Source organism: Sardina pilchardus, chromosome 12, assembly GCF_963854185.1.
Source record: "Sardina pilchardus chromosome 12, fSarPil1.1, whole genome shotgun sequence".
Taxonomy (NCBI): Eukaryota; Metazoa; Chordata; class Actinopteri; order Clupeiformes; family Clupeidae; genus Sardina; species Sardina pilchardus.
The window spans coordinates 8789108-8811526 of NC_085005.1; the positions used below are offsets into that span (position 1 = coordinate 8789108).

At 39.7% G+C, this 22419-nt stretch overlaps 2 protein-coding genes across 5 annotated transcripts; one reads left to right on the plus strand and one right to left on the minus strand.

The window, feature by feature from the left end:
- The first annotated feature begins 56 nt into the window (after positions 1–56).
- On the plus strand, positions 57–7787 carry mep1a.2 (meprin A, alpha (PABA peptide hydrolase), tandem duplicate 2). Its single transcript, XM_062551081.1, has 14 exons — positions 57–170; positions 264–294; positions 406–459; positions 860–900; positions 992–1061; positions 1372–1489; positions 1883–2058; positions 2417–2638; positions 3704–3850; positions 4428–4643; positions 4814–5263; positions 5801–5971; positions 6426–6636; positions 7165–7787. The coding sequence occupies exons 1-14, from the start codon at positions 108–110 to the stop codon at positions 7313–7315; spliced, it is 2121 nt and encodes a 706-aa protein (XP_062407065.1). The 5' UTR covers positions 57–107; the 3' UTR covers positions 7316–7787.
- A 124-nt stretch (positions 7788–7911) lies between these two features.
- Positions 7912–22160, minus strand: LOC134098117 (adhesion G-protein coupled receptor F3-like). Of its 4 annotated transcripts, none has more exons than XM_062551078.1 (21): positions 22063–22151; positions 19105–19274; positions 18131–18191; positions 18005–18017; positions 17683–17808; positions 16029–16136; positions 15707–15841; positions 14163–14321; positions 13978–14060; positions 13798–13853; positions 13528–13652; positions 12465–12674; positions 12039–12254; positions 11734–11865; positions 11413–11600; positions 11076–11258; positions 9209–10585; positions 9047–9088; positions 8922–8957; positions 8285–8360; positions 7912–8132 (listed from the first exon to the last, which is right to left on the minus strand). In XM_062551078.1, exons 3-20 carry the CDS (start codon positions 18182–18184, stop codon positions 8301–8303), a joined length of 3303 nt encoding a protein of 1100 aa, XP_062407062.1. In that variant the 5' UTR covers positions 18185–18191; positions 19105–19274; positions 22063–22151; the 3' UTR covers positions 7912–8132; positions 8285–8300. The 4 variants fall into 4 exon arrangements, with proteins under 4 accessions (XP_062407062.1, XP_062407064.1, XP_062407061.1 ...); XM_062551080.1 differs by having other exon boundaries at positions 13528–13643; positions 19084–19274; XM_062551077.1 differs by having other exon boundaries at positions 19084–19274.
- Positions 22161–22419: the final 259 nt, after the last annotated feature.

A 22419-nucleotide genomic window follows, 5' to 3' on the forward strand; every position in this document is an offset into this window, starting at 1 on the left:
CTCTGTTTTCTTGCCCCCTCCGATCAAAGTACCACCCAGGTGCTCCGGCTTTATTGTAATGTTTACACCAGTCGAGTAATACATGCCAGAATCACACAGGACTTAACATGGGCTCCTTGAACACAAGGTGGAAAATCACAATTTTAACAGCATTTCTGTTGGTTCTGAAGGTAATTTACATTTACATTGCTTAACATTAATTGATAACCAACCAAGTAAATGTTATGTTGAATTATGGTTGTTCTGTTTCTGCACCAAACCAGGCTGAAGCACTGCCGACATATTATGATGATGGTATGTGTTTCTTTAATTTACTAAGGGACCCAAATATATATTTTGATTCCAGTAGATGTGTATGTGTGCGACAGTGACACTGATTTATAACTATACAATTACTTTTAACAGGGAGTGATGTGGATGCAGGGGAGCTGAGAGAAGACATTCCCGAAATTAATTTAGGTAGGTGTTACCTAAGCCATTCACATTTGTCTATGAGCCATTGCTTCTACTTTGTATGTTGTGCTCTATTATAATATTCCCAAATCTATCCAAGCTCTGATTTCAACCTTTGCATCAACTTCATACTTTTATATCGTGTGGCACTTTGTAATCATTCACATAAGCTGTAAATAATTGCAATATATTGTTTTGCAAACAGCGAGTTTTCACATTGCATGCTCATTGCACAAACATATAGCCCTTACGCAAGGCTGAAATTGTACTCGCACATTCTTCTATGGTTTGCTATTTTAATTTCCAATTAAAGCATGTGTTAATAACTCAGACAGCACCCACAAAGTAAAGTAGTTGTTATATTGCATAAGCAGTTTAGTACTGAAGTGTATTTTATAAATTGCAGAATCATCAAGAGATCTCTTCCAAGGAGATATTGCCGTAGATGTAAGTATTGCAGCCTAATCAAGAGAAATGTGTTTTAACCAGCTCAGGGATGTCGAACTGTCCTGTCTTCATCTACTCCATTTTGTTTCAGCCCAGAAGAAATGCCATTCTGGATGGCAACTGGAAGTTCCCTATCCCTTACATCCTGACAGATTCTTTGGGTATTCACAGCATATTGTTCTTCTCTCAACTCTCTTATTTTACGCTTATTTTACACCAGTACTGATTACACTCTTAGAAAAAAAGGTGCTAAATAGAACCAAAAATGGTTCTAGTGCATGCTTCATGTATGGCACCCCTAAATGGTTCTTTAAACCATTTTCAAGGGGTTAATCAAAGGAACCCCAAAGGGCTCTTTATGCCTGCTTGGTCCTAAAAGCACCCAAGAACCCTTTTTTTTTTTTTTTTTGAAGAGAGTATGCCGTTTATTAAACATTTGTTGTACTAAACCGAATGTCTGCTGGTTTCCAGAGCTGAATGCCAAAGGTGTGATCTTGCAAGCATTTGAGATGTATCGGCTCAAGTCCTGCGTTGACTTCAAGCCTTATGAAGGCGAGAGCACTTACATCTCTTTCACTAAGCTGGACGGGTGAGCAAACTTGCATGATCATCATGTGGCTGGCTGTGCAATCTTTACAACCGTCTGTTATCGCTAGCTGCATCAAAATACAAGGTCTCTGAAGGAGAGCAGATAAAAAGCATGTAATTACTGTGAGGGGGTATAACCAGATGGATATGATCATAATAGGAGGATAATCTGTTTTGAAATATGCAGTTTGTACTTGTTTGAGGAACAGTCACTTTATGCTGTAGTACTAGCTTGATGTCAACATGTTGGAATGTATAGTAGTTAATACTGTGGATATGGTATGGCAGCACCAGGCCTCGAAAGATTTTAATCAATAAGTGCCAAAGTTTCCCAATGTCACTTCTTTACTGTGACCATCTGAAAGTCCATTTTTTTCCTTCCTCTCGGATGCAGGTGCTGGTCTTTTGTGGGCGACTTTGGGACAGGCCAAAACCTGTCCATCGGGGCCAGGTGTGACACCAGAGCCATTGTTGAGCACGAGCTCCTCCATGCCCTCGGCTTCTACCATGAGCAGTCGCGGTCTGACCGTGATGATTACGTCAAAATACACTGGGACGAAATCCTGGAGGGTGAGCTGCCAGCACTCAGATCCAAGTCCCTTTTTAGAGCTCAGTTCCTAATCCTGCATGCAAACCCCACAACGTTCTCCAGGGAAGCTCCTATATCTATCCCTGTTCCAAATCCATAGGGTTTAAGTGTAATTGCTTAGCAATATGATTTAATCAAGACTAATTAATTAACTTAAACTTAATCAAGAATACTGGTGACCAGATTACTACTAGGCCTATCATGTACAAAACAGGGTAAAAGTATAACAAACAAACCTTGGAAGCATGCATACTCTCAGTGTAGGAGTTGATTAAAATGTGGTTGATTTTGTCGATTCAAAATTGTCTCTTAATTGGAATACTGTATATGGGTCCACAGGGAGAGAGCACAATTTTAACAAGTACGAGGATGACTTCATCACGGACTTGAACACGCCATATGATTATGAGTCCATCATGCACTACCGCCCCCTTTCCTTCAACAAGAATCCCAACGTTCCCACCATCACCACGGCAATCCCTGCTTTCAACAATGTGATAGGCCAGCGGCTGGACTTCAGCGCAGTCGACCTGGAGAGACTGAACCGCAAGTATGAATGCGGTGAGTGCTGTTGAATGGGAACTAAGTTGCCAGGTATTAATAACAACAATTATTTCTGCCTATATTTGTGCCAGATTATCTGCCACGTCAAGTCAAGTGAAGTCAAGTCAGGTCAAGCCAAATCAGGTACAGGTGCGTCTAAAAAAGATAACAATATCGCGAAAAGGTCAATTTTCCTGCCCAGACTGAGCTTAAAGGCTCATTGCTCATTAAAGGCTCATTGCTAGTGTTTTGGCATAAATGGGTGACTAGAGCTCATCTCAGGTCAACATTTCTGTATTATAAATTCTTTATTGTAATATTTTGAGATTCTGGATTTTTGATTGTCATGAGCTGTAAACCATAACCTTATATTAGAATAATCAAGATTAAAACTACAACAAAAAAGGCTTGACATACTGTATGTCACTGTATGTGTAATGATACAACTTTTTGACATAAATTACAGGAAAATATATATATTTTTAGATGCACCTGTACATTTTACCAAACAGCATAAACTAGCATTACCATGCATTACACTACTAGTGAACATGCATACGTGTGCCATTCTAGCCATGCATTACACTATTAGTAAACATGCGTACTGTACATGTGCCTTTCTAGCCATGCATTACACTATTAGTAAACATGCGTACTGTACATGCGCCATTCTAGCCATGCATTACACTATTAGTAAACATGCGTACTGTACATGCACCATTCTAGCCATGCATTACACTATTAGTAAACATGCGTACTGTACATGCGCCATTCTAGCCATGCATTACACTATTAGTAAACATGCGTACTGTACGTGTGCCTTTCTAGCCATGCATTACACTATTAGTAAACATGCGTACTGTACATGCGCCATTCTAGCCATGCATTACACTATTAGTAAACATGCGTACTGTACGTGTGCCTTTCTAGCCATGCATTACACTATTAGTAAACATGCGTACTGTACATGCGCCATTCTAGCCATGCATTACACTATTAGTAAACATGCGTACTGTACATGCGCCATTCTAGCCATGCATTACACTATTAGTAAACATGCGTACTGTACGTGTGCCTTTCTAGCCGCTCCTCTGACTCTGCTGGACCAGTGCTCTTTTGAGCAGATCAACATCTGTGGGATGATTCAGAACGAGCAGGACAACGGGGACTGGGTCCAGACCCCCAGCACCACTGGCAATAATGACCACACCCTGGGCGGCCAGTGCAGAGGTAAACATGGACAGCACTGCATCTATTAACATATGTTTTTGTCTTTTTTTGTTTACTTATTTACTTTTTTTTTGCTTTTGCTTTCATTGCTGTTGTTTTGTGCATTACATCAAAATAATTGAAAATGAGAGAAACCTCAATGCCCTACGAGTATAAATGAATAATAATGATGATAAGATTTTAGATGTTATATAACCTGACTCTCGCCAGATCCTTGTTGTTCCGCTATGCGAGAGTCAGGTTATACAGCAAAAGCAAAGCGGCTCATGTCACATAATGCCAAAGGCAAAGACAGTCACTGGTTTTTGTCAGTGTTTTGATATTGATATTCTCTGGGGTTAATATTTATTGTCTATGGGTTTATTTGTCTATTGAATTAAATGAAACACTCATGGATTGATGAATACTCACTTTCCTCTATTCCCAAATAATATTAATAAGTACCGGTATGTTATATTGTCATTTCAATCTGTGTCATTATAACCTACAAATTGAGAAAGCAGGGTATTGAACCAAAAGCTCGTTTGGTTTAAAAAAAAAAAAAAAAAACCTTTGCCCCCCTCTCCTCCTGTAATAGATGCCGGACTGTTTATGCACTTCGACACGTCAAAGTCTGCATTAGGGAAGAGTGCTCTGCTGGAGTCTCGGATCCTGTACCCCCGCAGGAGCCACCAGTGCCTGCAGTTCTTCTACAGGATGACCGGGGCTGCCGGAGACCGCCTGGTCATCTGGCTGAGGATGGACGACAGCACGGGGAACCCTCGCAAAGTGATTAAAGTGCACACCATCACAGGTAGCCATTTTTTTTGTTGTCAGCAGTGACATTTCTTCTGATAAATTATATTTATACTTTATTATGTAGCTTGTAGTATATTTATGTATACTATGTTCCAGATGTACTGATCTTTTGAAAGAGCAATCCTTTTGAAAATACATTTTGTTTCTCATTCCTTCATGCCTTAGGTGATGGGAATGATTCCTGGAAGATTGCTCACGTGCCTCTGAGCACCGGCGAGAAGTTCCGTTACTTTTTCCAGGGCACGGCGGGAGTTGAGAACCAGGTTTCGAGTGGCATCTCCATCGACGACATCACTCTGTCGGAGACGCCGTGCCCCGGCGCCGTATGGCAGATCAGCGGCTTCAGCAACATCCTCGCCTCCACGCCAGTTGGCACCGGCATCCGCAGCGGCCGCTTCTACAACTCTGAGGGCTACGGGTACGGGTTCACCGTTTACCCCAAAGGCCGAAGCGCAGACTCTGCTGAATACGTTGGAGTGACCATTCACCTTTACAGTGGTGAGAATGATGGCGTGTTGGAGTGGCCGGCCGTGAACAGACAGGTCACCATCACTGCCATGGACCAAGACCCGGATGCCACGTTGCGGATGTCCAACAGCCGCAGCTTCACCTCTGGTGAGCGGGTTACCTCGATGTGTGCTTTTATACCTGGAGTATGGTCTACTCCATCTCCAATCTGTCTCAAATGCCACAAAGATCCTGACTTACTGTCTTAAAGGTTGCAACAACAGTCAGGTATCAGGGGTTTTCTGATCAAACAATGACCCTACACTCTTAAAACAGATGTGTTGTTCCTATCTGGACACTGAGATGTGTCAAAAAACAATGCAAATTGTGTTGTTTTCAACACAAGTTGTGTTATTTTCAACACATATTTTGTAAAACTAAAAAAAGTAAACAACACAAGCTGTGCTGTCCCTATCTGAACACAGAGATAATGTTAAAAATGCAAGTTGTGGTGTTTTCAACACATTCAGTGTAGCTACCTTTTGATCAGTCAAAAAAAACTAAAAAAAAACAAAAACAGAATGATCCTCATCGTAACTGTCCTCTTCTATGTTTCTGCTCTCCTTTACTCTGGCCATCAGTTTATGTGCGCAACAGTGTTAACTCCTTTGGGCCCTGAGCTATGTTGTTGTTTCTTCCCTCTAGATTCCAGCATCACTTGGAACAGGCCAGTGGCTGCGAATGGTACCTGGGACACAGCCTGCTCCTGCTACAGGGGACCGGAGATAGGCTGGGGCACCTTCATCTCCCACCTGCAGCTGCACAGGAGGAGCTTCCTGAAGAACGACGACCTTATCATCATGGTTGACTTTGATGGTACTTTGATTGGGAGCTGCATTAACGTTTACAGTGATGGTTGACAGTGTTGGCAGGCACCCATGCTAGAGTTGACTAAAAAGAGGAATATACTGTAAAATCATCATTTGGAAATTGATCTTAATGCCTGAAGTAAAAAAAATGAGGAAATATCCAAGGACACCAATTTTCTTTGTGAATGAATAATGTATCATGAATGAATAAATTAAACTATGATATAAAAAATTGTTATTAGTAAAAAGCTGATTTATTAGATTAGAAGATTAGATTAGAAGTCTTTATTGTCCACTACTGTGGAAATTCATCTGAATGAAAGTCTTCTAATCTAATCATATTTGCCACGAACGTTTAAAACTGTTGGACAAATTTGAACGCACCTCAAGTCCTGACCCGACCGACAAAAGAGCTGTAACAATCAATGGTCTGTTGTAGTGTGACTCTTGTGTGTCTGCAGACCTGACTCACTTGCTGAAGACCGAGGTGCCGGTGGTGGCCTCAGCCAAGGAGGAGAGGCCGCTGGACGAGAAGGAGCCGCTCCCGCCCAATGAGATTGCAGCACAAGAGGGCCGACCCAGAGAGGCGCGCGCCGCCACCCAGTCCTGCTCCCCCAACCCCTGTCTGAACGGAGGAGTGTGTGTGGAGAAAGAGGGCCAGGCCACCTGCAGGTCAGCGCACACACACACACACACACACAGTACAAATATGGTGATTTTACCACCAGAAGGAGGTAAACACACTGACACAAACTCACCTATACCAGTCGCACACCCATTACTGTCATCATTTAATCATTATTTAATTTGACAATATCTTGTAAAAATATTTATGCGATCATATACAGAGTATTACAGAGCTATACTACTGTGTGGTGCTGTGCTGTCTCACACAACTATGTTATGGGTTATGGGTCACCATCTCCCCTTGCGGCAAGGCAACTTCATCCATAATGCTACAAACATGAGTTCCCATGGTCTCTTTCTTTTCTTTCTCCTGTCCTTCCCTTCCTGCTTTCGGTGTTTGTATCCTCTTGTTCTGACTTGCGCCAAGTCATATTTGCATGCAGCCAGATGTATTCAGTCTACAGTATGTACTTTGCTTTTGTGACACTCACTCTTTGTTTAGTTATGGAAATAGCTTGGCATCATAAATGGAAAATATGTTCCCACTCTTTCTCTCTATCTGCCCTATCATAGGTGTGCGTCTGGGCGATCCACTTTCTATTCAGGTGACATGTGTGAAACTCGGCAGGTTGCAGGATCTGTTGTGGGGGTTCTGGTTGGAGGAGTAGTGGGCTCCATGGTTCTACTTATGGCCATCTTTGCAGTTATTCGTCAGAGGGATTAAAACTGAGATGCCGGATGTGTTATTTTTTTTTTTTAACCTTCTGTCTCTCATTCACAATGAGTCGCATGTTTTTTTCAAGGCAAATAATGTCTCAGAGGCAGTAAATGTTATGACTACTACCAACTATGCAGTGTTGCCGTTCTTCGAAGGATGCATTAAAAAATATATTTATATCTACATAATGTTTATGGTACCATTTGTACTAATCAAAGCTTTTTGTGTGAAATATTTAGACATTTCCTTTCATTTTAACTTTGTTGTTTTAAACTATTCTGATATTATTCCCCTGTTTTCAGAAGTAGAATACTGTATAAAAATGTATGAACCTCTTAAAATATTTAACAGTATTTTGTAATGTTACACTGCTGGGTTCCATTCCTGATTATAGAAAAAGCACATGAAAAAAGTTGTCCATTCATTTATTCAAACAGAAAACATATAGTACACATAAAGCTACAGTACACTAACTACAGTACACACACAAAACTACCAAATAAAGATGATCAAACCAACGTCAATATTCATACATTTTATTATCAACAAATAGAAGATCGCTATGTCTTAGGCTAGATTAAGTAAAAAAAAGCATGTCTTAAATTACTAGATTATTAAATCTGTTTTTGCATATTTAAATCTCAACAGGAAAAATACATCATATCTCATATTGTTCATTGCGAGTAAATTATCAAATTTAATTCAAACATATATCTATGTATAATTTCTTTAACTTGAGAAGAAAAGTGTGTCTTCTGAGCTTGCTAATTAAGGTGACTCAGCTCCTGCTTTGCCGTGTCGCAACTGTGGAACGCCTTCAGATCTTGAGTCGAGGGAGAGAGGGATATCATGGGCAGGACAGCAGGGAGAGAGGAAGATGAGGTGATAGAGAGAACAGGAAAGAGGTATGGTAAGTATTATTGTTCCCAATAGAGCAGCATTTGATGTAGCTGAATTAAGAGAAAATTACAACACCTGGTCGAAATAGGGATCAATTCTTCTTGAGGGATGATGATGTAAGATTCCTTGTGCTCTCGCTTCTCTCTGGTTTCTAAACAAAGGAAGTAATAGTACATCAGTTGTGAAGAACATACAGTCATTTCCTGTGTATTAGCTGCATTGTGGATTAGCGGCAGGACTGTTTATGCAATTTAAAAGAAACAAAGCCTCATTAATATTAACTGGGCTAGGCTAGCGTGCAGTAGTCTGAAAGTTGTCGGTTCAATTCCCGTCTTAACTGTTGTGCATGCATAGCACTTAACCCCAAGTTGCTCCGGGGACAATGTAGTTCCTTGTAATATAGTTGACAAATATAGGATATTTTGGAAAATCAATGTATAAACCATGGCTAATATTTGGGAAATTACGGTACACTACTCACTGCATGGCTTTCAGGTGAAATGTATGGATAATGTAAAAAAGTTCAAGCTATAGTGGTATCATGAAAGTAGGGCATTTAAATAGAATCATGCAGTCGTGTTTTCCTCATCTCAAACAATTTATTGAAACAAAGGCCAACAAATTTTACGGAAAAACCAAATATCCCTGATTTTTTGTGAGTAGTGTATTTGAAACAGGAGAAATTTCAATACTGATAATTGGAAGAACTTACCGTGCAACTGACATATTTCGAAACTTCATCTTGAACCTGAGGAATGAAATATGAAGGTAGCGTTAGGGACTGAGGTAGGACAAAAGCTATGACAAAACTGGATTTTTTAGGAAAAACAAAATTACCTTTGTCTCCCCTAGTATTCCAGTGAGCAAAATGAAGAACCCCTGTCAAAACATGCACATAAACACACAAAATAGCCAATGAGCATGCTACTGTATTGTATTGTACATACATGCAATTAATATCTCAATGACCATAAAACATATAACAGGAAGTGTTCTCACCTGCAGTGAGGTTGTGATAGTGAAAGCATAGTTCACTATCTTTGGTAATGTTCCGTGAGCGAGATCCATCAAGAACACTAAAAATCCCAGCGCCCATGACACGCCAAAGACAGGGGTAAGAATTGCAATGACCTTGAGGATGCTTCTCGCTATCTCCTTCTCGTCCACCGTGCCCGCCGAAACCTTGGGCCTCAGGTGTGTGACAATCACCTTAATCATGGTGAACAGGTTAATCAGAACGATGACTCCCACTGGGAACAGGAATGCGTGGATTGAGCCTTGAAGCTCCCCTTCGTATTTCAGCCAGCAGGTTTGTGGGTCATAGTAGGAGCCATCGGTCAGATTGTAATACGCGTATGTGACGGACACAGTCACCATGGGGCAGATGTAGCCAATGGAGACGGAGAGGAAGAAGAATGTCTTCCTCATCACAGGAGAGAAGACGAACATTAGCTGATGGAGAAGCATCATGCTCAGGCAAAACATCCAGAAGAACATGACCAGGTAGGAGAAATGCATGGCCAACGCCAAGACAAGGCACCAGGTTTCGTGCTTAGAGAAATCCTTTATTGAGAAGGTCACAAAAAAGATGATGTTGGCCAGAAGAAGGAACGTGGCTATGTTGACCAGTGCTGTGTGACGGAAAAATGCAATGTTCGTCTTGGTGACAGCCTTCCATACGAGAACCTCCACGAATATGAAGATGACAAGGGAACAGGTTGAGGCACCGAGCCCAATTAAGGTGATCAGGTCAAGGCCTTCCAGCACAATGGCGTGCCCGGACACAAGCGCTGAAAGGGACCAAGTCCTTCTCCTGGTGATCACTGGATCCCCGGGCTTTTCAGTCTCGGTCTTCTTTCCCTTGAGGAAACACTGACATATTGCATGAGAGTCATTCTTTGGTATCCAGTTACAGTCTTCTTCGCCCCACTTTCCAGGACTGTTCTGCCAGTTCACGCAGAATATCTCATGGTTTCGTGGCCTATTCTGCGTCAGATTAAACACAAGGTCGATTGTGGTTGAGGTCTCGTTTTTTTTGCTTTGCAGAGCAACGGTCACCACTAGGCTATTGCTCTTCCTTTTCGGAGAAACCGGTAGCAGGTCACTCAGGTTCTTAATTGCTAAAATTTTGACCAGCTCTGCTGAAGTGGACAGCGACAGTGTGACATCAAAGACGGTTCTAGGTTGGCTGATGTCTTTTTGTCGAACTTGTAATTGCAGGAGTGTGGTGTTGTATTCTAAGCTCTGGTTCACTTGGATGTTCTGCAGCAGCCCCTCAAGAGATTGCAGGTAGTTCACAGACAGATTCTTTTCGTGTGTTTTATTGGCACCACTCCAATCCATAGATAAGACATTGCTGGCTGACTCTACAAAATCCTGAAAGAGATCACAGTGTATTCATTTTGTTTTATTTTTCTTTATTTAAAAAGTTGTTTTGCCCCTTTATATTGATAGCACAGTCAAGAGAGACAGGAAGCAAGCACCAGTTGAGCCACAGCGACCTCTCCTCTTGTTTTCTTTCATTAAAGGCCCCCTATGCTAGACTGGGTAAACCCAGCCTGATCTGCCCTTAATTGGATTTCACCCAGCAGCTCAGGCTGGAAACCTGCACATTTGTCTCTCCTGCTTCCTGTCCACATTTGCTGGAACCAATCACAAACAGGCTTATCCACCAGGCCCAGCCAGCGAAAAGACCAAAGAGACAGTTGTGAAATATGCACCCCAAAGCTGAGAAATCAGTGAAGAATGAGTTACAGAGTGGGCCTTTAAAACTAAACTATTTCATTTGTATTGCTACTACCAACTAATGCCTTTTGTCTGATCAAAGAGAGACTATAAAACAACACTAGATTTCCGAAATACTTACAGTCATAACTGATTTATTCATTACTACAATATTGGATGTTGCCGTGTTCAATGCATCCAGAATGTTGATAAAGGCTTCCACGTCTGCCAGCGTTGCTTCCTTCTCAAGACTGCTGACATCCGTCATATCAGAAAAAATGTTGCCAACTTCCTCAGGGGTGTTTCCATAGCCATCGGCAATGTCCTGAGTGAACACAGAGAGAGAGAGAGAGAGAGAGAGAGAGAGAGAGAGAGAGAAAGAGAGATACAGACACACAACCACACTGGATAATGAGGATTTTGTACTCATTTAATATTCTTGATTTAGTATCTTAACCAGCACATGATCAAATACATACCGTTGCTGATTGGATCAGATTTTCTACATCTTCCCTAACACAGTAGTCGGACACGATCCCCCAGTCGTCTTTTCCTACACACGTGCGGCTTTTATACCCAACTCTTCCTTGTTCACATCTTTGAGTAGCTGTTGAGCCTACCTTTGTTTTTGGCCATTCATCCTTTCCCGCACAGAAAGCACTGTCAGCTTGATACAGGAAAGGTTTTGTTATTGACTAAAAAATGTTGGTCTTCAATCAAGTATGAAAAAAATCTAGCGGTTCAACATAAATGTAAGCAAACACTTGCTGAAGTACACTTCAGCAATGAGAATCACTTACATTTTAAGACTGGGACTGTTAGAGTGACTGTTTGGTTGTAATCATATGCTGCATCATAATGGGTGACTTTACAGATACAATTGAGATTTTCAGATTTATCGTCACAGGGGATGTTCACATGCAGGGATTTATCTGTAATAAACAAGCAAACAAACAAACAAACAAACAACCAATGTATGGATTTTCAGTGCAATTAAGTTACAAACAGAGCTTCATTGTTAATAATAAGGCATTTACTGTGGGGTTCAGTGACAGAATACCACATTTTACATGGAATTCTTTATTACACATCTAGATATACTTACCTTTTTCAACACTATTACCAGGACAGGACAAAGTAATGTTGAAATCATTTCGATTAGATGTGATTTCACAACTGACATTGATGCTCTTTGAGCCCTCTGTGCAGTCTGCAGTCTGTGGTTCACTTTCCATGATGATATCAGGGCGCTCTGGTATATCTAATTCTACAGAGGCCTTATGTGAAATTGAGCCACTGGTTAATCTGCAAGTGTACAAACCTATAGAAAAAGACTGCCATTACTTCCATGTTACAGTAGAAATGTCATAAGTCTTGCTCTTATAATCATGTCAGCAACAAACAAAATAAATAAACACTCCCAGTGCGGTCACAACATTTGATTTGAGGACTTTAGGATTTTTGTACTTCATCATAAGCCATTCATATATGCCATGCAGTCATTTCTGTGAGGGCAGAAATAGGAACGTACCTGCCCTAGCATTTTCTTTCAGCAGCAGAGTGGTCTTAGAGTATGAAGACCCATTAACAACACAATCCATTTTGATTTCGATTCCCGGCCCAACAACTATTTCCTTATTGTCTGTCTTCAAAAGCCAGCTGCACTGCCCCATTTGGTCTTCTAGGTCACAGCTTAATTCATAACGTTCTCCCTCAGATAGTTTGGATATTTCAACAATTCCTGTCAATAAATAATAGCAATAAAGAAATAATCACAGATTAAAAGTTACTGACATTTTCAAACTTGTCTACATCTGGTAGCACAGTGCACGTGGAATACTTATTCTAAACACACTACAATTCTTAAAGGAACACTTCACCGTTTTTTCATATTAAACTATGTTATTCCCTTAACTAAGACGAGTTGATACATACTACCTCACGTTTCAATGCGTGCACTCACTGGCTCTGGCGTGCGGCGCAACTTTGATAGCACTTAGCTAGCCCAGTTCATTCATTAGGATCCAAACTGAGATGAAGTTTTCCCTATTAAAATAGCCTACAGTTACACGAGTAGTCACACGACCACGAAGTATGGTGAGGCAAAATACAATGTGGTGTATTTCTAAGCAGGTAAGAGGATAACTATACTGTGTGGCGGAACAACAACTGGGAGCACTTAGACTCAGCGCAGTAATATCCTCACTCCAAAGAGAAACAGAAACTGTAAGAGTGAGGATATTACTGCACCACACAATATAGTTATCCCTCTTACCTGCTTAGAAATGCACCACGTTTTATTTTGTCTCACCATACTTGGTCGTGTGACTACTCCTGTAACTGTATTTTAAGGGAAAACATGGAGGTGTTAGGTCGCTTCTAACTTCATCTCTATTTGGATCCTAATGAATGAACTGGGTTAGCTAAGTGCTATCAAAGTTACGCCGTGTGCCAGAGCCAGTGAGTGCATGCATTGAAACATGAGAAGTATGTATCAACTCGTCTTAGTTAAGGGAATAACATAGTTTAATATGAAAAAACGCTGAAGTGTTCCTTTAAAACATCTGTGCTATGCTTTTGAGTTGGAGCCTCACCTACTGATTCAACCTCTATGGTGGCAGACAAGTTGTCCTGCAGCTTATTGATCAGCTTTTGAAGTTGTACAGTCTTAAACACTGCCTCAAGCGTCACACTGAATTCAGCACTCTGTCTGTCAGTGCTTCCATCATCATGAATGTTTTTGTTAAAAAAAAAAAAAAAAAAAAGATTGAAATGCCATTTAGGGGCTATTGCATTTGAAGCTTTGAGTCAAATAATCAAAAACACATCAGTAACAGTGACAAATGTCATTGGCTATCCCATACCTCCTGTTTGCGGACATGGTTTTCAAACCACTCATTTCTTGAAAGGTGTGTTTTAGCTAAAAAAAGAGCAAACCACTCTACAGTTACAGTAAGGAGCTCAACAATCATTTCACAATAATCATTTTGTGTACACCATTGAAAGATGTTCTTGGAATTTTTGGTGAAGGAACTTGTGCTTACCACATTTTCAATGTTGCTGTCCAATCCCGAAGCTGTCGATCTCTTCGATGTCAGTTTGGATTTAACTTTCCCTGTCAGTTTAACTGTGTCAAAAAATAATGATAAAATCAGACAGTTTTAACTTTTTTGATTTTCCAAGGGTGAAACTGGCTTTGGCTGATGGGTCAGTGGTTAAGGATGCTTACCGTTTACTTTGGGGAGGCACATAGGTGTAAAGTCTTCTAGATCTTCTGCTTTGCACTTGGGATTGTTACAGCAGTGAGTGTGGTTCTCACAGACAGTGCTAGTCCAGATATGATCCGACATGCACTCACATTCAGTTTCATTCCCGCTGCCTCTGCATTCTATGGATATACAGGTGCATCTCAAAAAAATTTAAATGTCATGGAATTTTTTTCCCCCTGTAATTTCTTTCAAAAAGTGAAACTTTCATATAAGCCAGATTTGTTACACCTAAAGTTAAATATTTCAAGCCTTTTTTTGTTATAATCTTAATTATTTTAAAGAAACCCTATGCAACATTTTCATAGTCATAAAATCGCTTAGAAATTGTTGTTTTGCTTGACTGACCAGTTTTGTCGAAACCAGTAATATTTCCCGCCCCCAGTGTCCCTATCCACTATTGCAGCCTTGCAGTTTGTCTAGGAAGCGATCGCTCCTTGTTTACATCTGGAAGTCTGAGACGCGTAAGGAACGAGAAGAACCACGCTTGCGATTTATATATTTATATATAGCCTATATATATATATTTATATATATAAATAGACACACTAAAGCTGTAGGGGAAGCTCTGCACAGAAATATGCAAGCATAAAATGAGCAAAAAACGAAACCGAAACCGGAGATGAAATCGCCAATCCTGCATAGTTTCTCTTTAGTCTTGATTATTGCAGTTTTCAAATCAAGGAAATTGTGGGAATCAAAAACACAGTATATGAAAATATTACAATAAAGAATGTATGTAATATTTATACATATTGACATGAAAATAGTTCTAATCAGCTAATTAAGTCAAAATACTAACAATTATTTCCTAAGCCTTTAATCTATCAGTCTGGGCAGGGTAATGGTACAGCATATATAGATGCACCTACTGTATACGTTTGCCTGATGAACATGATTAGCCAGATGCTTTGCCATACTGTAGATGCTTGCTATATGACTTTGATATTAATTTCATATGATATATGACTTTGGAATGAATTTGGATTTGCACCAGATCACCTTCTGAATTTGGATCATGAAAACATGATGGGTGCACCCTAGGTTACCACAAGAGTTCCATAAAGAAAGATTCTCTTATAGAACAGGGTTGAGGTCAGCATTATGAGTACCACACATTTGTAACATACTGTATATCAAATTATTTTTGACTACATGAAGGTGCTACACCTGATCTTATTTACATTCATTCAGTCAGCACGCTTCTATCCAAAGCGATTTACTTGTATTATACTGTCGGAGTTATCATCCCTGGAGCAACTTGGGGTTAAGTGCTTTGCTCAAGGGCACAACAGTGGAAGCCAGGAATTTAACCCACAGCTTTTCTGAATACTACACGCTATACCAGCTCCTTAACCACTATGCTACCATTACCCCTATCAATTTATCTAGATATTGAAAATCATTTGAAGGTTCAGACAAGATTCTATGCATAAAAACTGAAGAGCATATGGTACAGTAGGTGCATTTTGATATTAAGGAACTTCTTGATGTAATTTGTACTGACCTGCTACTTCCACAGCATCAGTAATTTTTCCAGTTGGCTTCATTGAATGATATAAATGCAGGTCTGTCAAATTTTGCAGATCTGCATTGGATGTGATATTATCAATTGTAAACTCTCCTCTCAAAACGGTAGGTTCTGAAAATCAGAAAAGGAAAAAAAATCTCATAACATGCACTTTTCAATCAAATGTTTTGACAACTTGTGTTGTTTTTTTTACACATCTCTATGCCCAGATAGGAACAACACAGTTTGTGTTGTTTCCAACACATTGCTTCTATTATATGTTTCAAGAGTTATCAAAGATTTAAAAAATTATACCTACCACTGACTGACAGGATGCAACATCGATAGTCCTGACACTCCAGCTCACTCCAGCGACTCCCACTCTCCTTGCACTGACATTTTGATTTATTGTCAAATATTTCACACTCTGTACATTGTTTTCAAAAAAATGTTGGATATAGTACATTTAGTAAAGATTAGTGGGTCATCATGATTTAGGGTCCTGATAATTTTTTGCCAGGAATAGCACATTATCACCTTGTGACCTGGTGTGTAGATATGAAGAGTTCAGATGCAAGACCTTCTAAATTCATCTGACCACTTTTCAGATAGGCTCCTATAGGTTTTTGCCTACAAATCGATATTTCAGAACAGGAAGAGTGGTATGTAGCAGGTTTTGAAACTATATTATTTGATTAAGATATCCTTGTGTTGGCCCCAGTCGTGGCGCGACTGGCTGGGGCACCTGCACCGCACGCCGGCGACCCGGGTTCGATTCCCGCCCTGTGGTCCTTTCCGGATCCCACCCTACTCTCTCTCCCACTCGTTTCCTGTCACCCTACACTGTCCTGTCTGATGAAAGGCATAAAAGCCCAAAAAATATCTTTAAAAAAAAAAAAGATATCCGTGTGGAGAGCACTCACCATTGTTATCTCATTTTTGACAGAGGTGGCGTCTAGATAGCTTGGCTAACGGCTAAAGGCGTGGTTTATGAATAATGGCCAGAGCCGTTTATTGGGCACTACAAATGTCTATCAAATACGTCTGTACGTAGATCATAGACAATCGTATCAGTTATACCAGATGACACAGGCCAGAGTGTTTTAATACTTCAAAATGACATTTGATAACTTAAAGGGATAATCCGGAGTGAAATGTACTTTAGATCAATTTTTCGGACTATTGGGAGTACATGCGTTGAGTTGACACCAAAATCATGTCATTCGGATGTATTTTGACAAAGTTCGAGTTCACCGTTTTTAGCCAAAACTCGTTAGCCTGGAAGTGACGCGGGCATGTTCTTTCGCCGCTACAAAACGCTATTTTTATACCTCTTCTACTGTTCCAAACAACACTACACTTACGCGGTAGTGAGTAGAGGGTCCCTAAAGCCAAACCGAAGTATCCCCACGTCTTTATGTGGTCGGATAGAGAGTCCAGAATGAATTTAATCGAGTCTGTGCCTTTCCGGAAATGTTAATTAAGTGTTTTTAAAGCGTTGCCAGCTGCAGCAGCGACATTTCCAAAAAATTGATCTTAAGTGCATTTCACTCTGGATTATCCCTTTAACCTTACATTTTCAGTGGTGATAGGTGTGTAGATTTGAACAAAAGCTGGTTTGGTTCTTAACCAAAATACAAGCTTTGGTGTCACCAGTCTTGGATTGGTTCCTTCGTTGAGGTGAAAATCGGGTCATTAAAATCCAGGCTGCCAAGCAGCACGAATGAAATCGTGCACAAGGAAGGCTGCATGGGTACGACCAGGCTAGTGTTTAGAGGCTTTTGCATCTGAACTCTTCATATGTCAGCATACAAAGTACTGTAGTCATATCTCTCCATCTTGATATCAAATTATTTACCACTGTTACCTATGTTCATTACTGACAAGTTGACAACTGGTTAGTGATAATAGCAGACAATAAGTGACAGCACTGGTCTGTTTGCTTTCAAAAACCTAGTTTTGGTTCTCCTCACCTGCAAGTAGTACCGCATCCGTGATTTCCGTCTCATTGACATAGTTGTCCTTTATGTCTTGTAAAGTTATATTCTGTTCAAATATCCCCTCAACAATGAAGCCTCCAATATAAATGCCAGTTGACCCTGAAAATCACATTCACATACAATGAATGTATTACAAATATTGTATTGTTGATGTTGTTGTTAAATAGAAATACATAAGTGGCATTTAGACAGTCCACTCAGACAGCCAGAAATGTAATGAGAGGCACCACTGCAAATGGAAAATAATTGCAACGGTCCCAGCAGCAGGATGTGTGACTTGAAAGACACAACTTACCAAACACTGTTGCCTGCAAGAGAGGAAAAAATTAATCTACTGATGACGGTCAACTGATGAGAGTTAAATTAATCTACTGAACAACTTTCAATTAAATTAAGTTCAGAAAAGTGGCATGTTCCTTACCTGCACATTGAAGAAGAGCAGACAGTAGAGCATTGGGGCAAACATTGAAGACATTTTGACCCTGAGAGAGATAGAATACAACCCGTTTTGATACACCACTATATTGCACAACTGGGTATAGTAAGTATTAATGTGGATACCTGAGGCCAAGTAACATAGTACACACTACACAGAAATACAAAATATTTCTTTGAACTGGAAAGAACAGTTTTATTGGGAAGCTAATATCACAATGTATGATATCATAATCATGTTGTCTCAAGCTACCCCAGATGAATGGAGACACAATGGTCTCAGGTTTAAAGACTAGTCCTGTCTCCCATACACCAGATGAGCCCAGTAATGCCTCGTTTTGTAAGCAATGAAAGGGAATATCAGGGCTCTTAACTTGCCCAAACAAAAACAATTTGATTACTTGCTTTTACAGCAGTTATAAAGGAAGGCTACATTGACAGTCCTTCCTCCCGGAAATCTGATTGCATGGAAAATTCCAGAAAAAAGAGGCTTTTTATTTGGTTGTTGTTGCTTTTGCAATTGTCCACTCAACTTTTTTTATTTATTTTTTTTAAAGATAATTAATGTTATGATTGTCCATATTATGAATGTCCAGAGTCTCTTCTATGAGGCATCCTCTTTTAGACGGCTTTCTAATTCAAAGATTTTAGAATACCATTGCTGACTGATAAATCTCAGCCCCAATCTTCTCAGTCGATGGTGATACGCTAAAAGCTTGCTGTAAACACCAGAGGCTCTCAAACTTTTCAGGCTCAGGGCACCCCATACATACTGTTACTGTAACTGTAACTGGCCTGCCTGCTTGTGTAGTGGTGAGGTCGTTACAATTGATTCAGAATGCTGCAGCATGCCTGGTCTTTAATCAGCCAAAGAGGATACTTTTCTTAGTTGCCTCATAGGCTTCATATAGTGACCAGAGTCAAATGTAAATCTCTCACCTTGGTCTATAGGACACTTACTTGAGCTGCTATTTCAATTCTATGACCCAGCTCAATATCCCCAACCGCCTACTGCTGTCTTCTGATGAGTGTCTGTTGTGTCGACCAACCATGGACGCTAGGTCAAATTCAAAATTCTTCTCCTCAGTGGTTCCACGTTGATGAAAAGCATTAACCAGAGCTCTGTATTCCTGCAATGGTTTTGGGACTTTTAATAGGGGTCTTAAGACGCATTTGTTCAGCTTACACGTAATCAAGTGGTTCTTATGAGGTATGGTTTGTGGTATTTGTTTATTTTGATATGGCATACTTTGTTAACTGTTCAGTTTTAATATTGTATTGTTTTATTTTGTAAGTCACTTTGAACAAAAGCATCTGCTACATTTCATAACCAGAACATATTCTGGTCCATCCATGGCACAACTCGAAAGTTTACTCGAAGGTCTACATAAGAGTGACATGATGCTGTCATGACACATGAACCCTAACCCGTCATGACACAAACGGCACGACACTTAATGACACAAGCACATTTATGATTTGTTTATATGTTTATATTCATGACAGTGTCATGTACCTTTTATGTGTTAAATAACTCTTCCTTTTCACTCTCAGTATCTTATAATTGTAGTACCATCTTATTTGTCTACTGACTTTTACAATACTACTTTGACATTTAGCATAGCATAATATGAACTTTATTTTTAGTCCTAGTATTATCAGGACATGGCCATGTCAACCTAAACTAAACCTAAAATAAAATAAAAACATTCTGTTTCAGCTAAAACCGAATGAAAGTGATTTTGGACTTATTAAAGCGGATATAAAACGATTCTTTCAAAGTGATACCAGATAATTCAAAATATAATCAAAGATTTCCGCGGCACCCATGAACTTCATGGCGCCAGGGCACTCAGCAACCCTGCTGTACACAAATATTTTGCCTAGTAGACGTGCACAGCATAATTCAATTCAAATTATACTGCATTTTACTGATATGGAACTTTGCATCCTCTCTGTACAGGTAACAAAACATGCAAAATAACCAGAGTGCATATTGCCACCTTCTGTATCAGATCTGTTTCACAGAAGACCTAGAGCTTTGTTGAGTTTTATACTCCATACATTAACCATTTACCCACCTGAGAGAGATATGACTAAGAGAGAAGATAAGAAATAGTATAACAGAGTCAGAGATCAAAAATAAGAAATATTATTGTCACATACAGTGGGGAGCACATGTATTTGATACCATGCTAAAACAGGAATATGAAATCATCATTTGACAATAGATCTTAATGCCTTAATTAAAAAAAAAAGAGTAAAAATCAAACCGCCAAGGACACCAATTTTCTTTGTGATTGAAGAATGTATCGTAAATAAATAAATGTTTTCCTTAGCTAGAGATTGGCATGGTGCTTTTTCCAGTAGGCATATTAGCCTGTTTGATTTGCATTGAGCTCAATGAGCATCAAACAGGCTAATACGCCTACTGGAAAAAGCACCATGCCAATCTCTAGCTATGGTGAACGTGAAGGGTATGTGATGATGTGGGGCTATAGGCTACGTGCAGGAAAGGCTCTCTGTACGCTCGTGTGTTTCCGATGGAGCCAGGTGTGTTTGAGCCTGCCGCTATTGGTAATGCAATTAGTGTCTACACGGACCCGGTTGGAAGCTGCACCTGGGAATCAGTATGTTACGACAAAGAAAGATTTATATGTGTTGAAATTGTTATTATTAGTTGAACAAGATATTCAGTGTCAGAGTGTAAGGTTTAACGAGCATAATGTAACAGAAGATGCCGTTACAACAGTTTAATTTCCACCGGAAATAAATGTGTGTACAGGAAGAGCCTTTTGTGCACCTAGGCTATTTTAATTCCAAAGGCCAAGGGAACTTTATCAGGATGCATAATATCCTGGATCCATGAAATAGCTGGCCTTAAAAAATAAAAATCTGCCTGCCCCTATGTGTTAAATTCCCATAGGGTTACATAGGGGGTCAAATACTTCCTTCCCCCTAGCATTTAGGAAGAACATTTATTTATTTAAGATACATTCTTCAATAACAAAGAAAATTGGTGTACTTAGCGGTTTTATTTTTACTCATTTTTTTAAATAAGACATGAAGATCAATTGTCAAATGATGATTTTATATTCTTCTTTTTAGGCAACTTTAGCATGGTATCAAATACATTTTCTCCCCACTGTATATCTTATTTTCCAAAGTCCTCAGTACCAGGAAATATGATATTATGTCAACATAAAAAAAAAATATTGAGGCATGTAAATTTCGGAATGTCATCCAGTAACTACTTCCTCCATGCCATCCTCCATGCTGAATGTTGAATATTAGGGTTAATGATTAATTGATCCTAACTAATGCAGTATATACTGTATTTATTTATTAAATACCCCTTAATTAATGCCTTAAATATTAGGGAACATATTGAACTTAAGTCAATTAACCACTGTTGAGAAATCATTAAGAGATTCATATTATGGAACATGTAGGGTCAGAATATTATTGCTGAAGACATCTACTCTAACCTAATCAATTTGCAAGGCGTCTTAGATGATTTGATTACAGTTTTAAATATAAGTGTAGACAATAAACAAAATGCATTGTCCTCTAATCTAATCACTTAAACTACTTGCCGAGGGTGTTTGAGACACATTTGACCACGTATCTTTTGTAGTGTAAACACACTAATGACTGTAAAGTTGGCTGTAGACTAAATATAAACACAACTGGCTAGCAATATCTCCAGCTGTAGGCTATATTGGATACATGCATAAACAGTGATTTGTCTGTGCTGACCGCTTGTGAACCGATCACACAAGACACATTCTAAAACAAATGTCAGCAGTAGTCAGCATAGTGCTCTTGAACAGGATATGCAGAACATGGTTTTCCATTTTCTGAAAATAAGACTAATAATGTAAACAAAGTGAATCAACATGCAAAAGCCCAACTCACCAAATGATGATCAGAAATGACTAAGTGTGTCTAAAGAGCAGCCGCTCCCATCGCTGGCTTGATGGCTTCAGTGGGATGTATGAGTGTTGAAGGTGCTGTTTAAAGGATGGAGGGTGACCTTCCTGACACAAGTCTCATGGTTGGTCTACATAATGGCATATTTGTTTTCTCTATGGTAATCATTTGTGGTATTCAAATGTTATTACAAGTGAATTCCTGTATGTGTGTGGGTACTGTGTGTGTGTTTGAGAGAGAGGAGGGAGAGACATAGAGAGAAGAGAGAGAGACAGAGAGAGAGAGTGTAACAGAAAACTCATTGTTACTGTAAAGGAACTCGGAACTAGCCTGCTGCATACC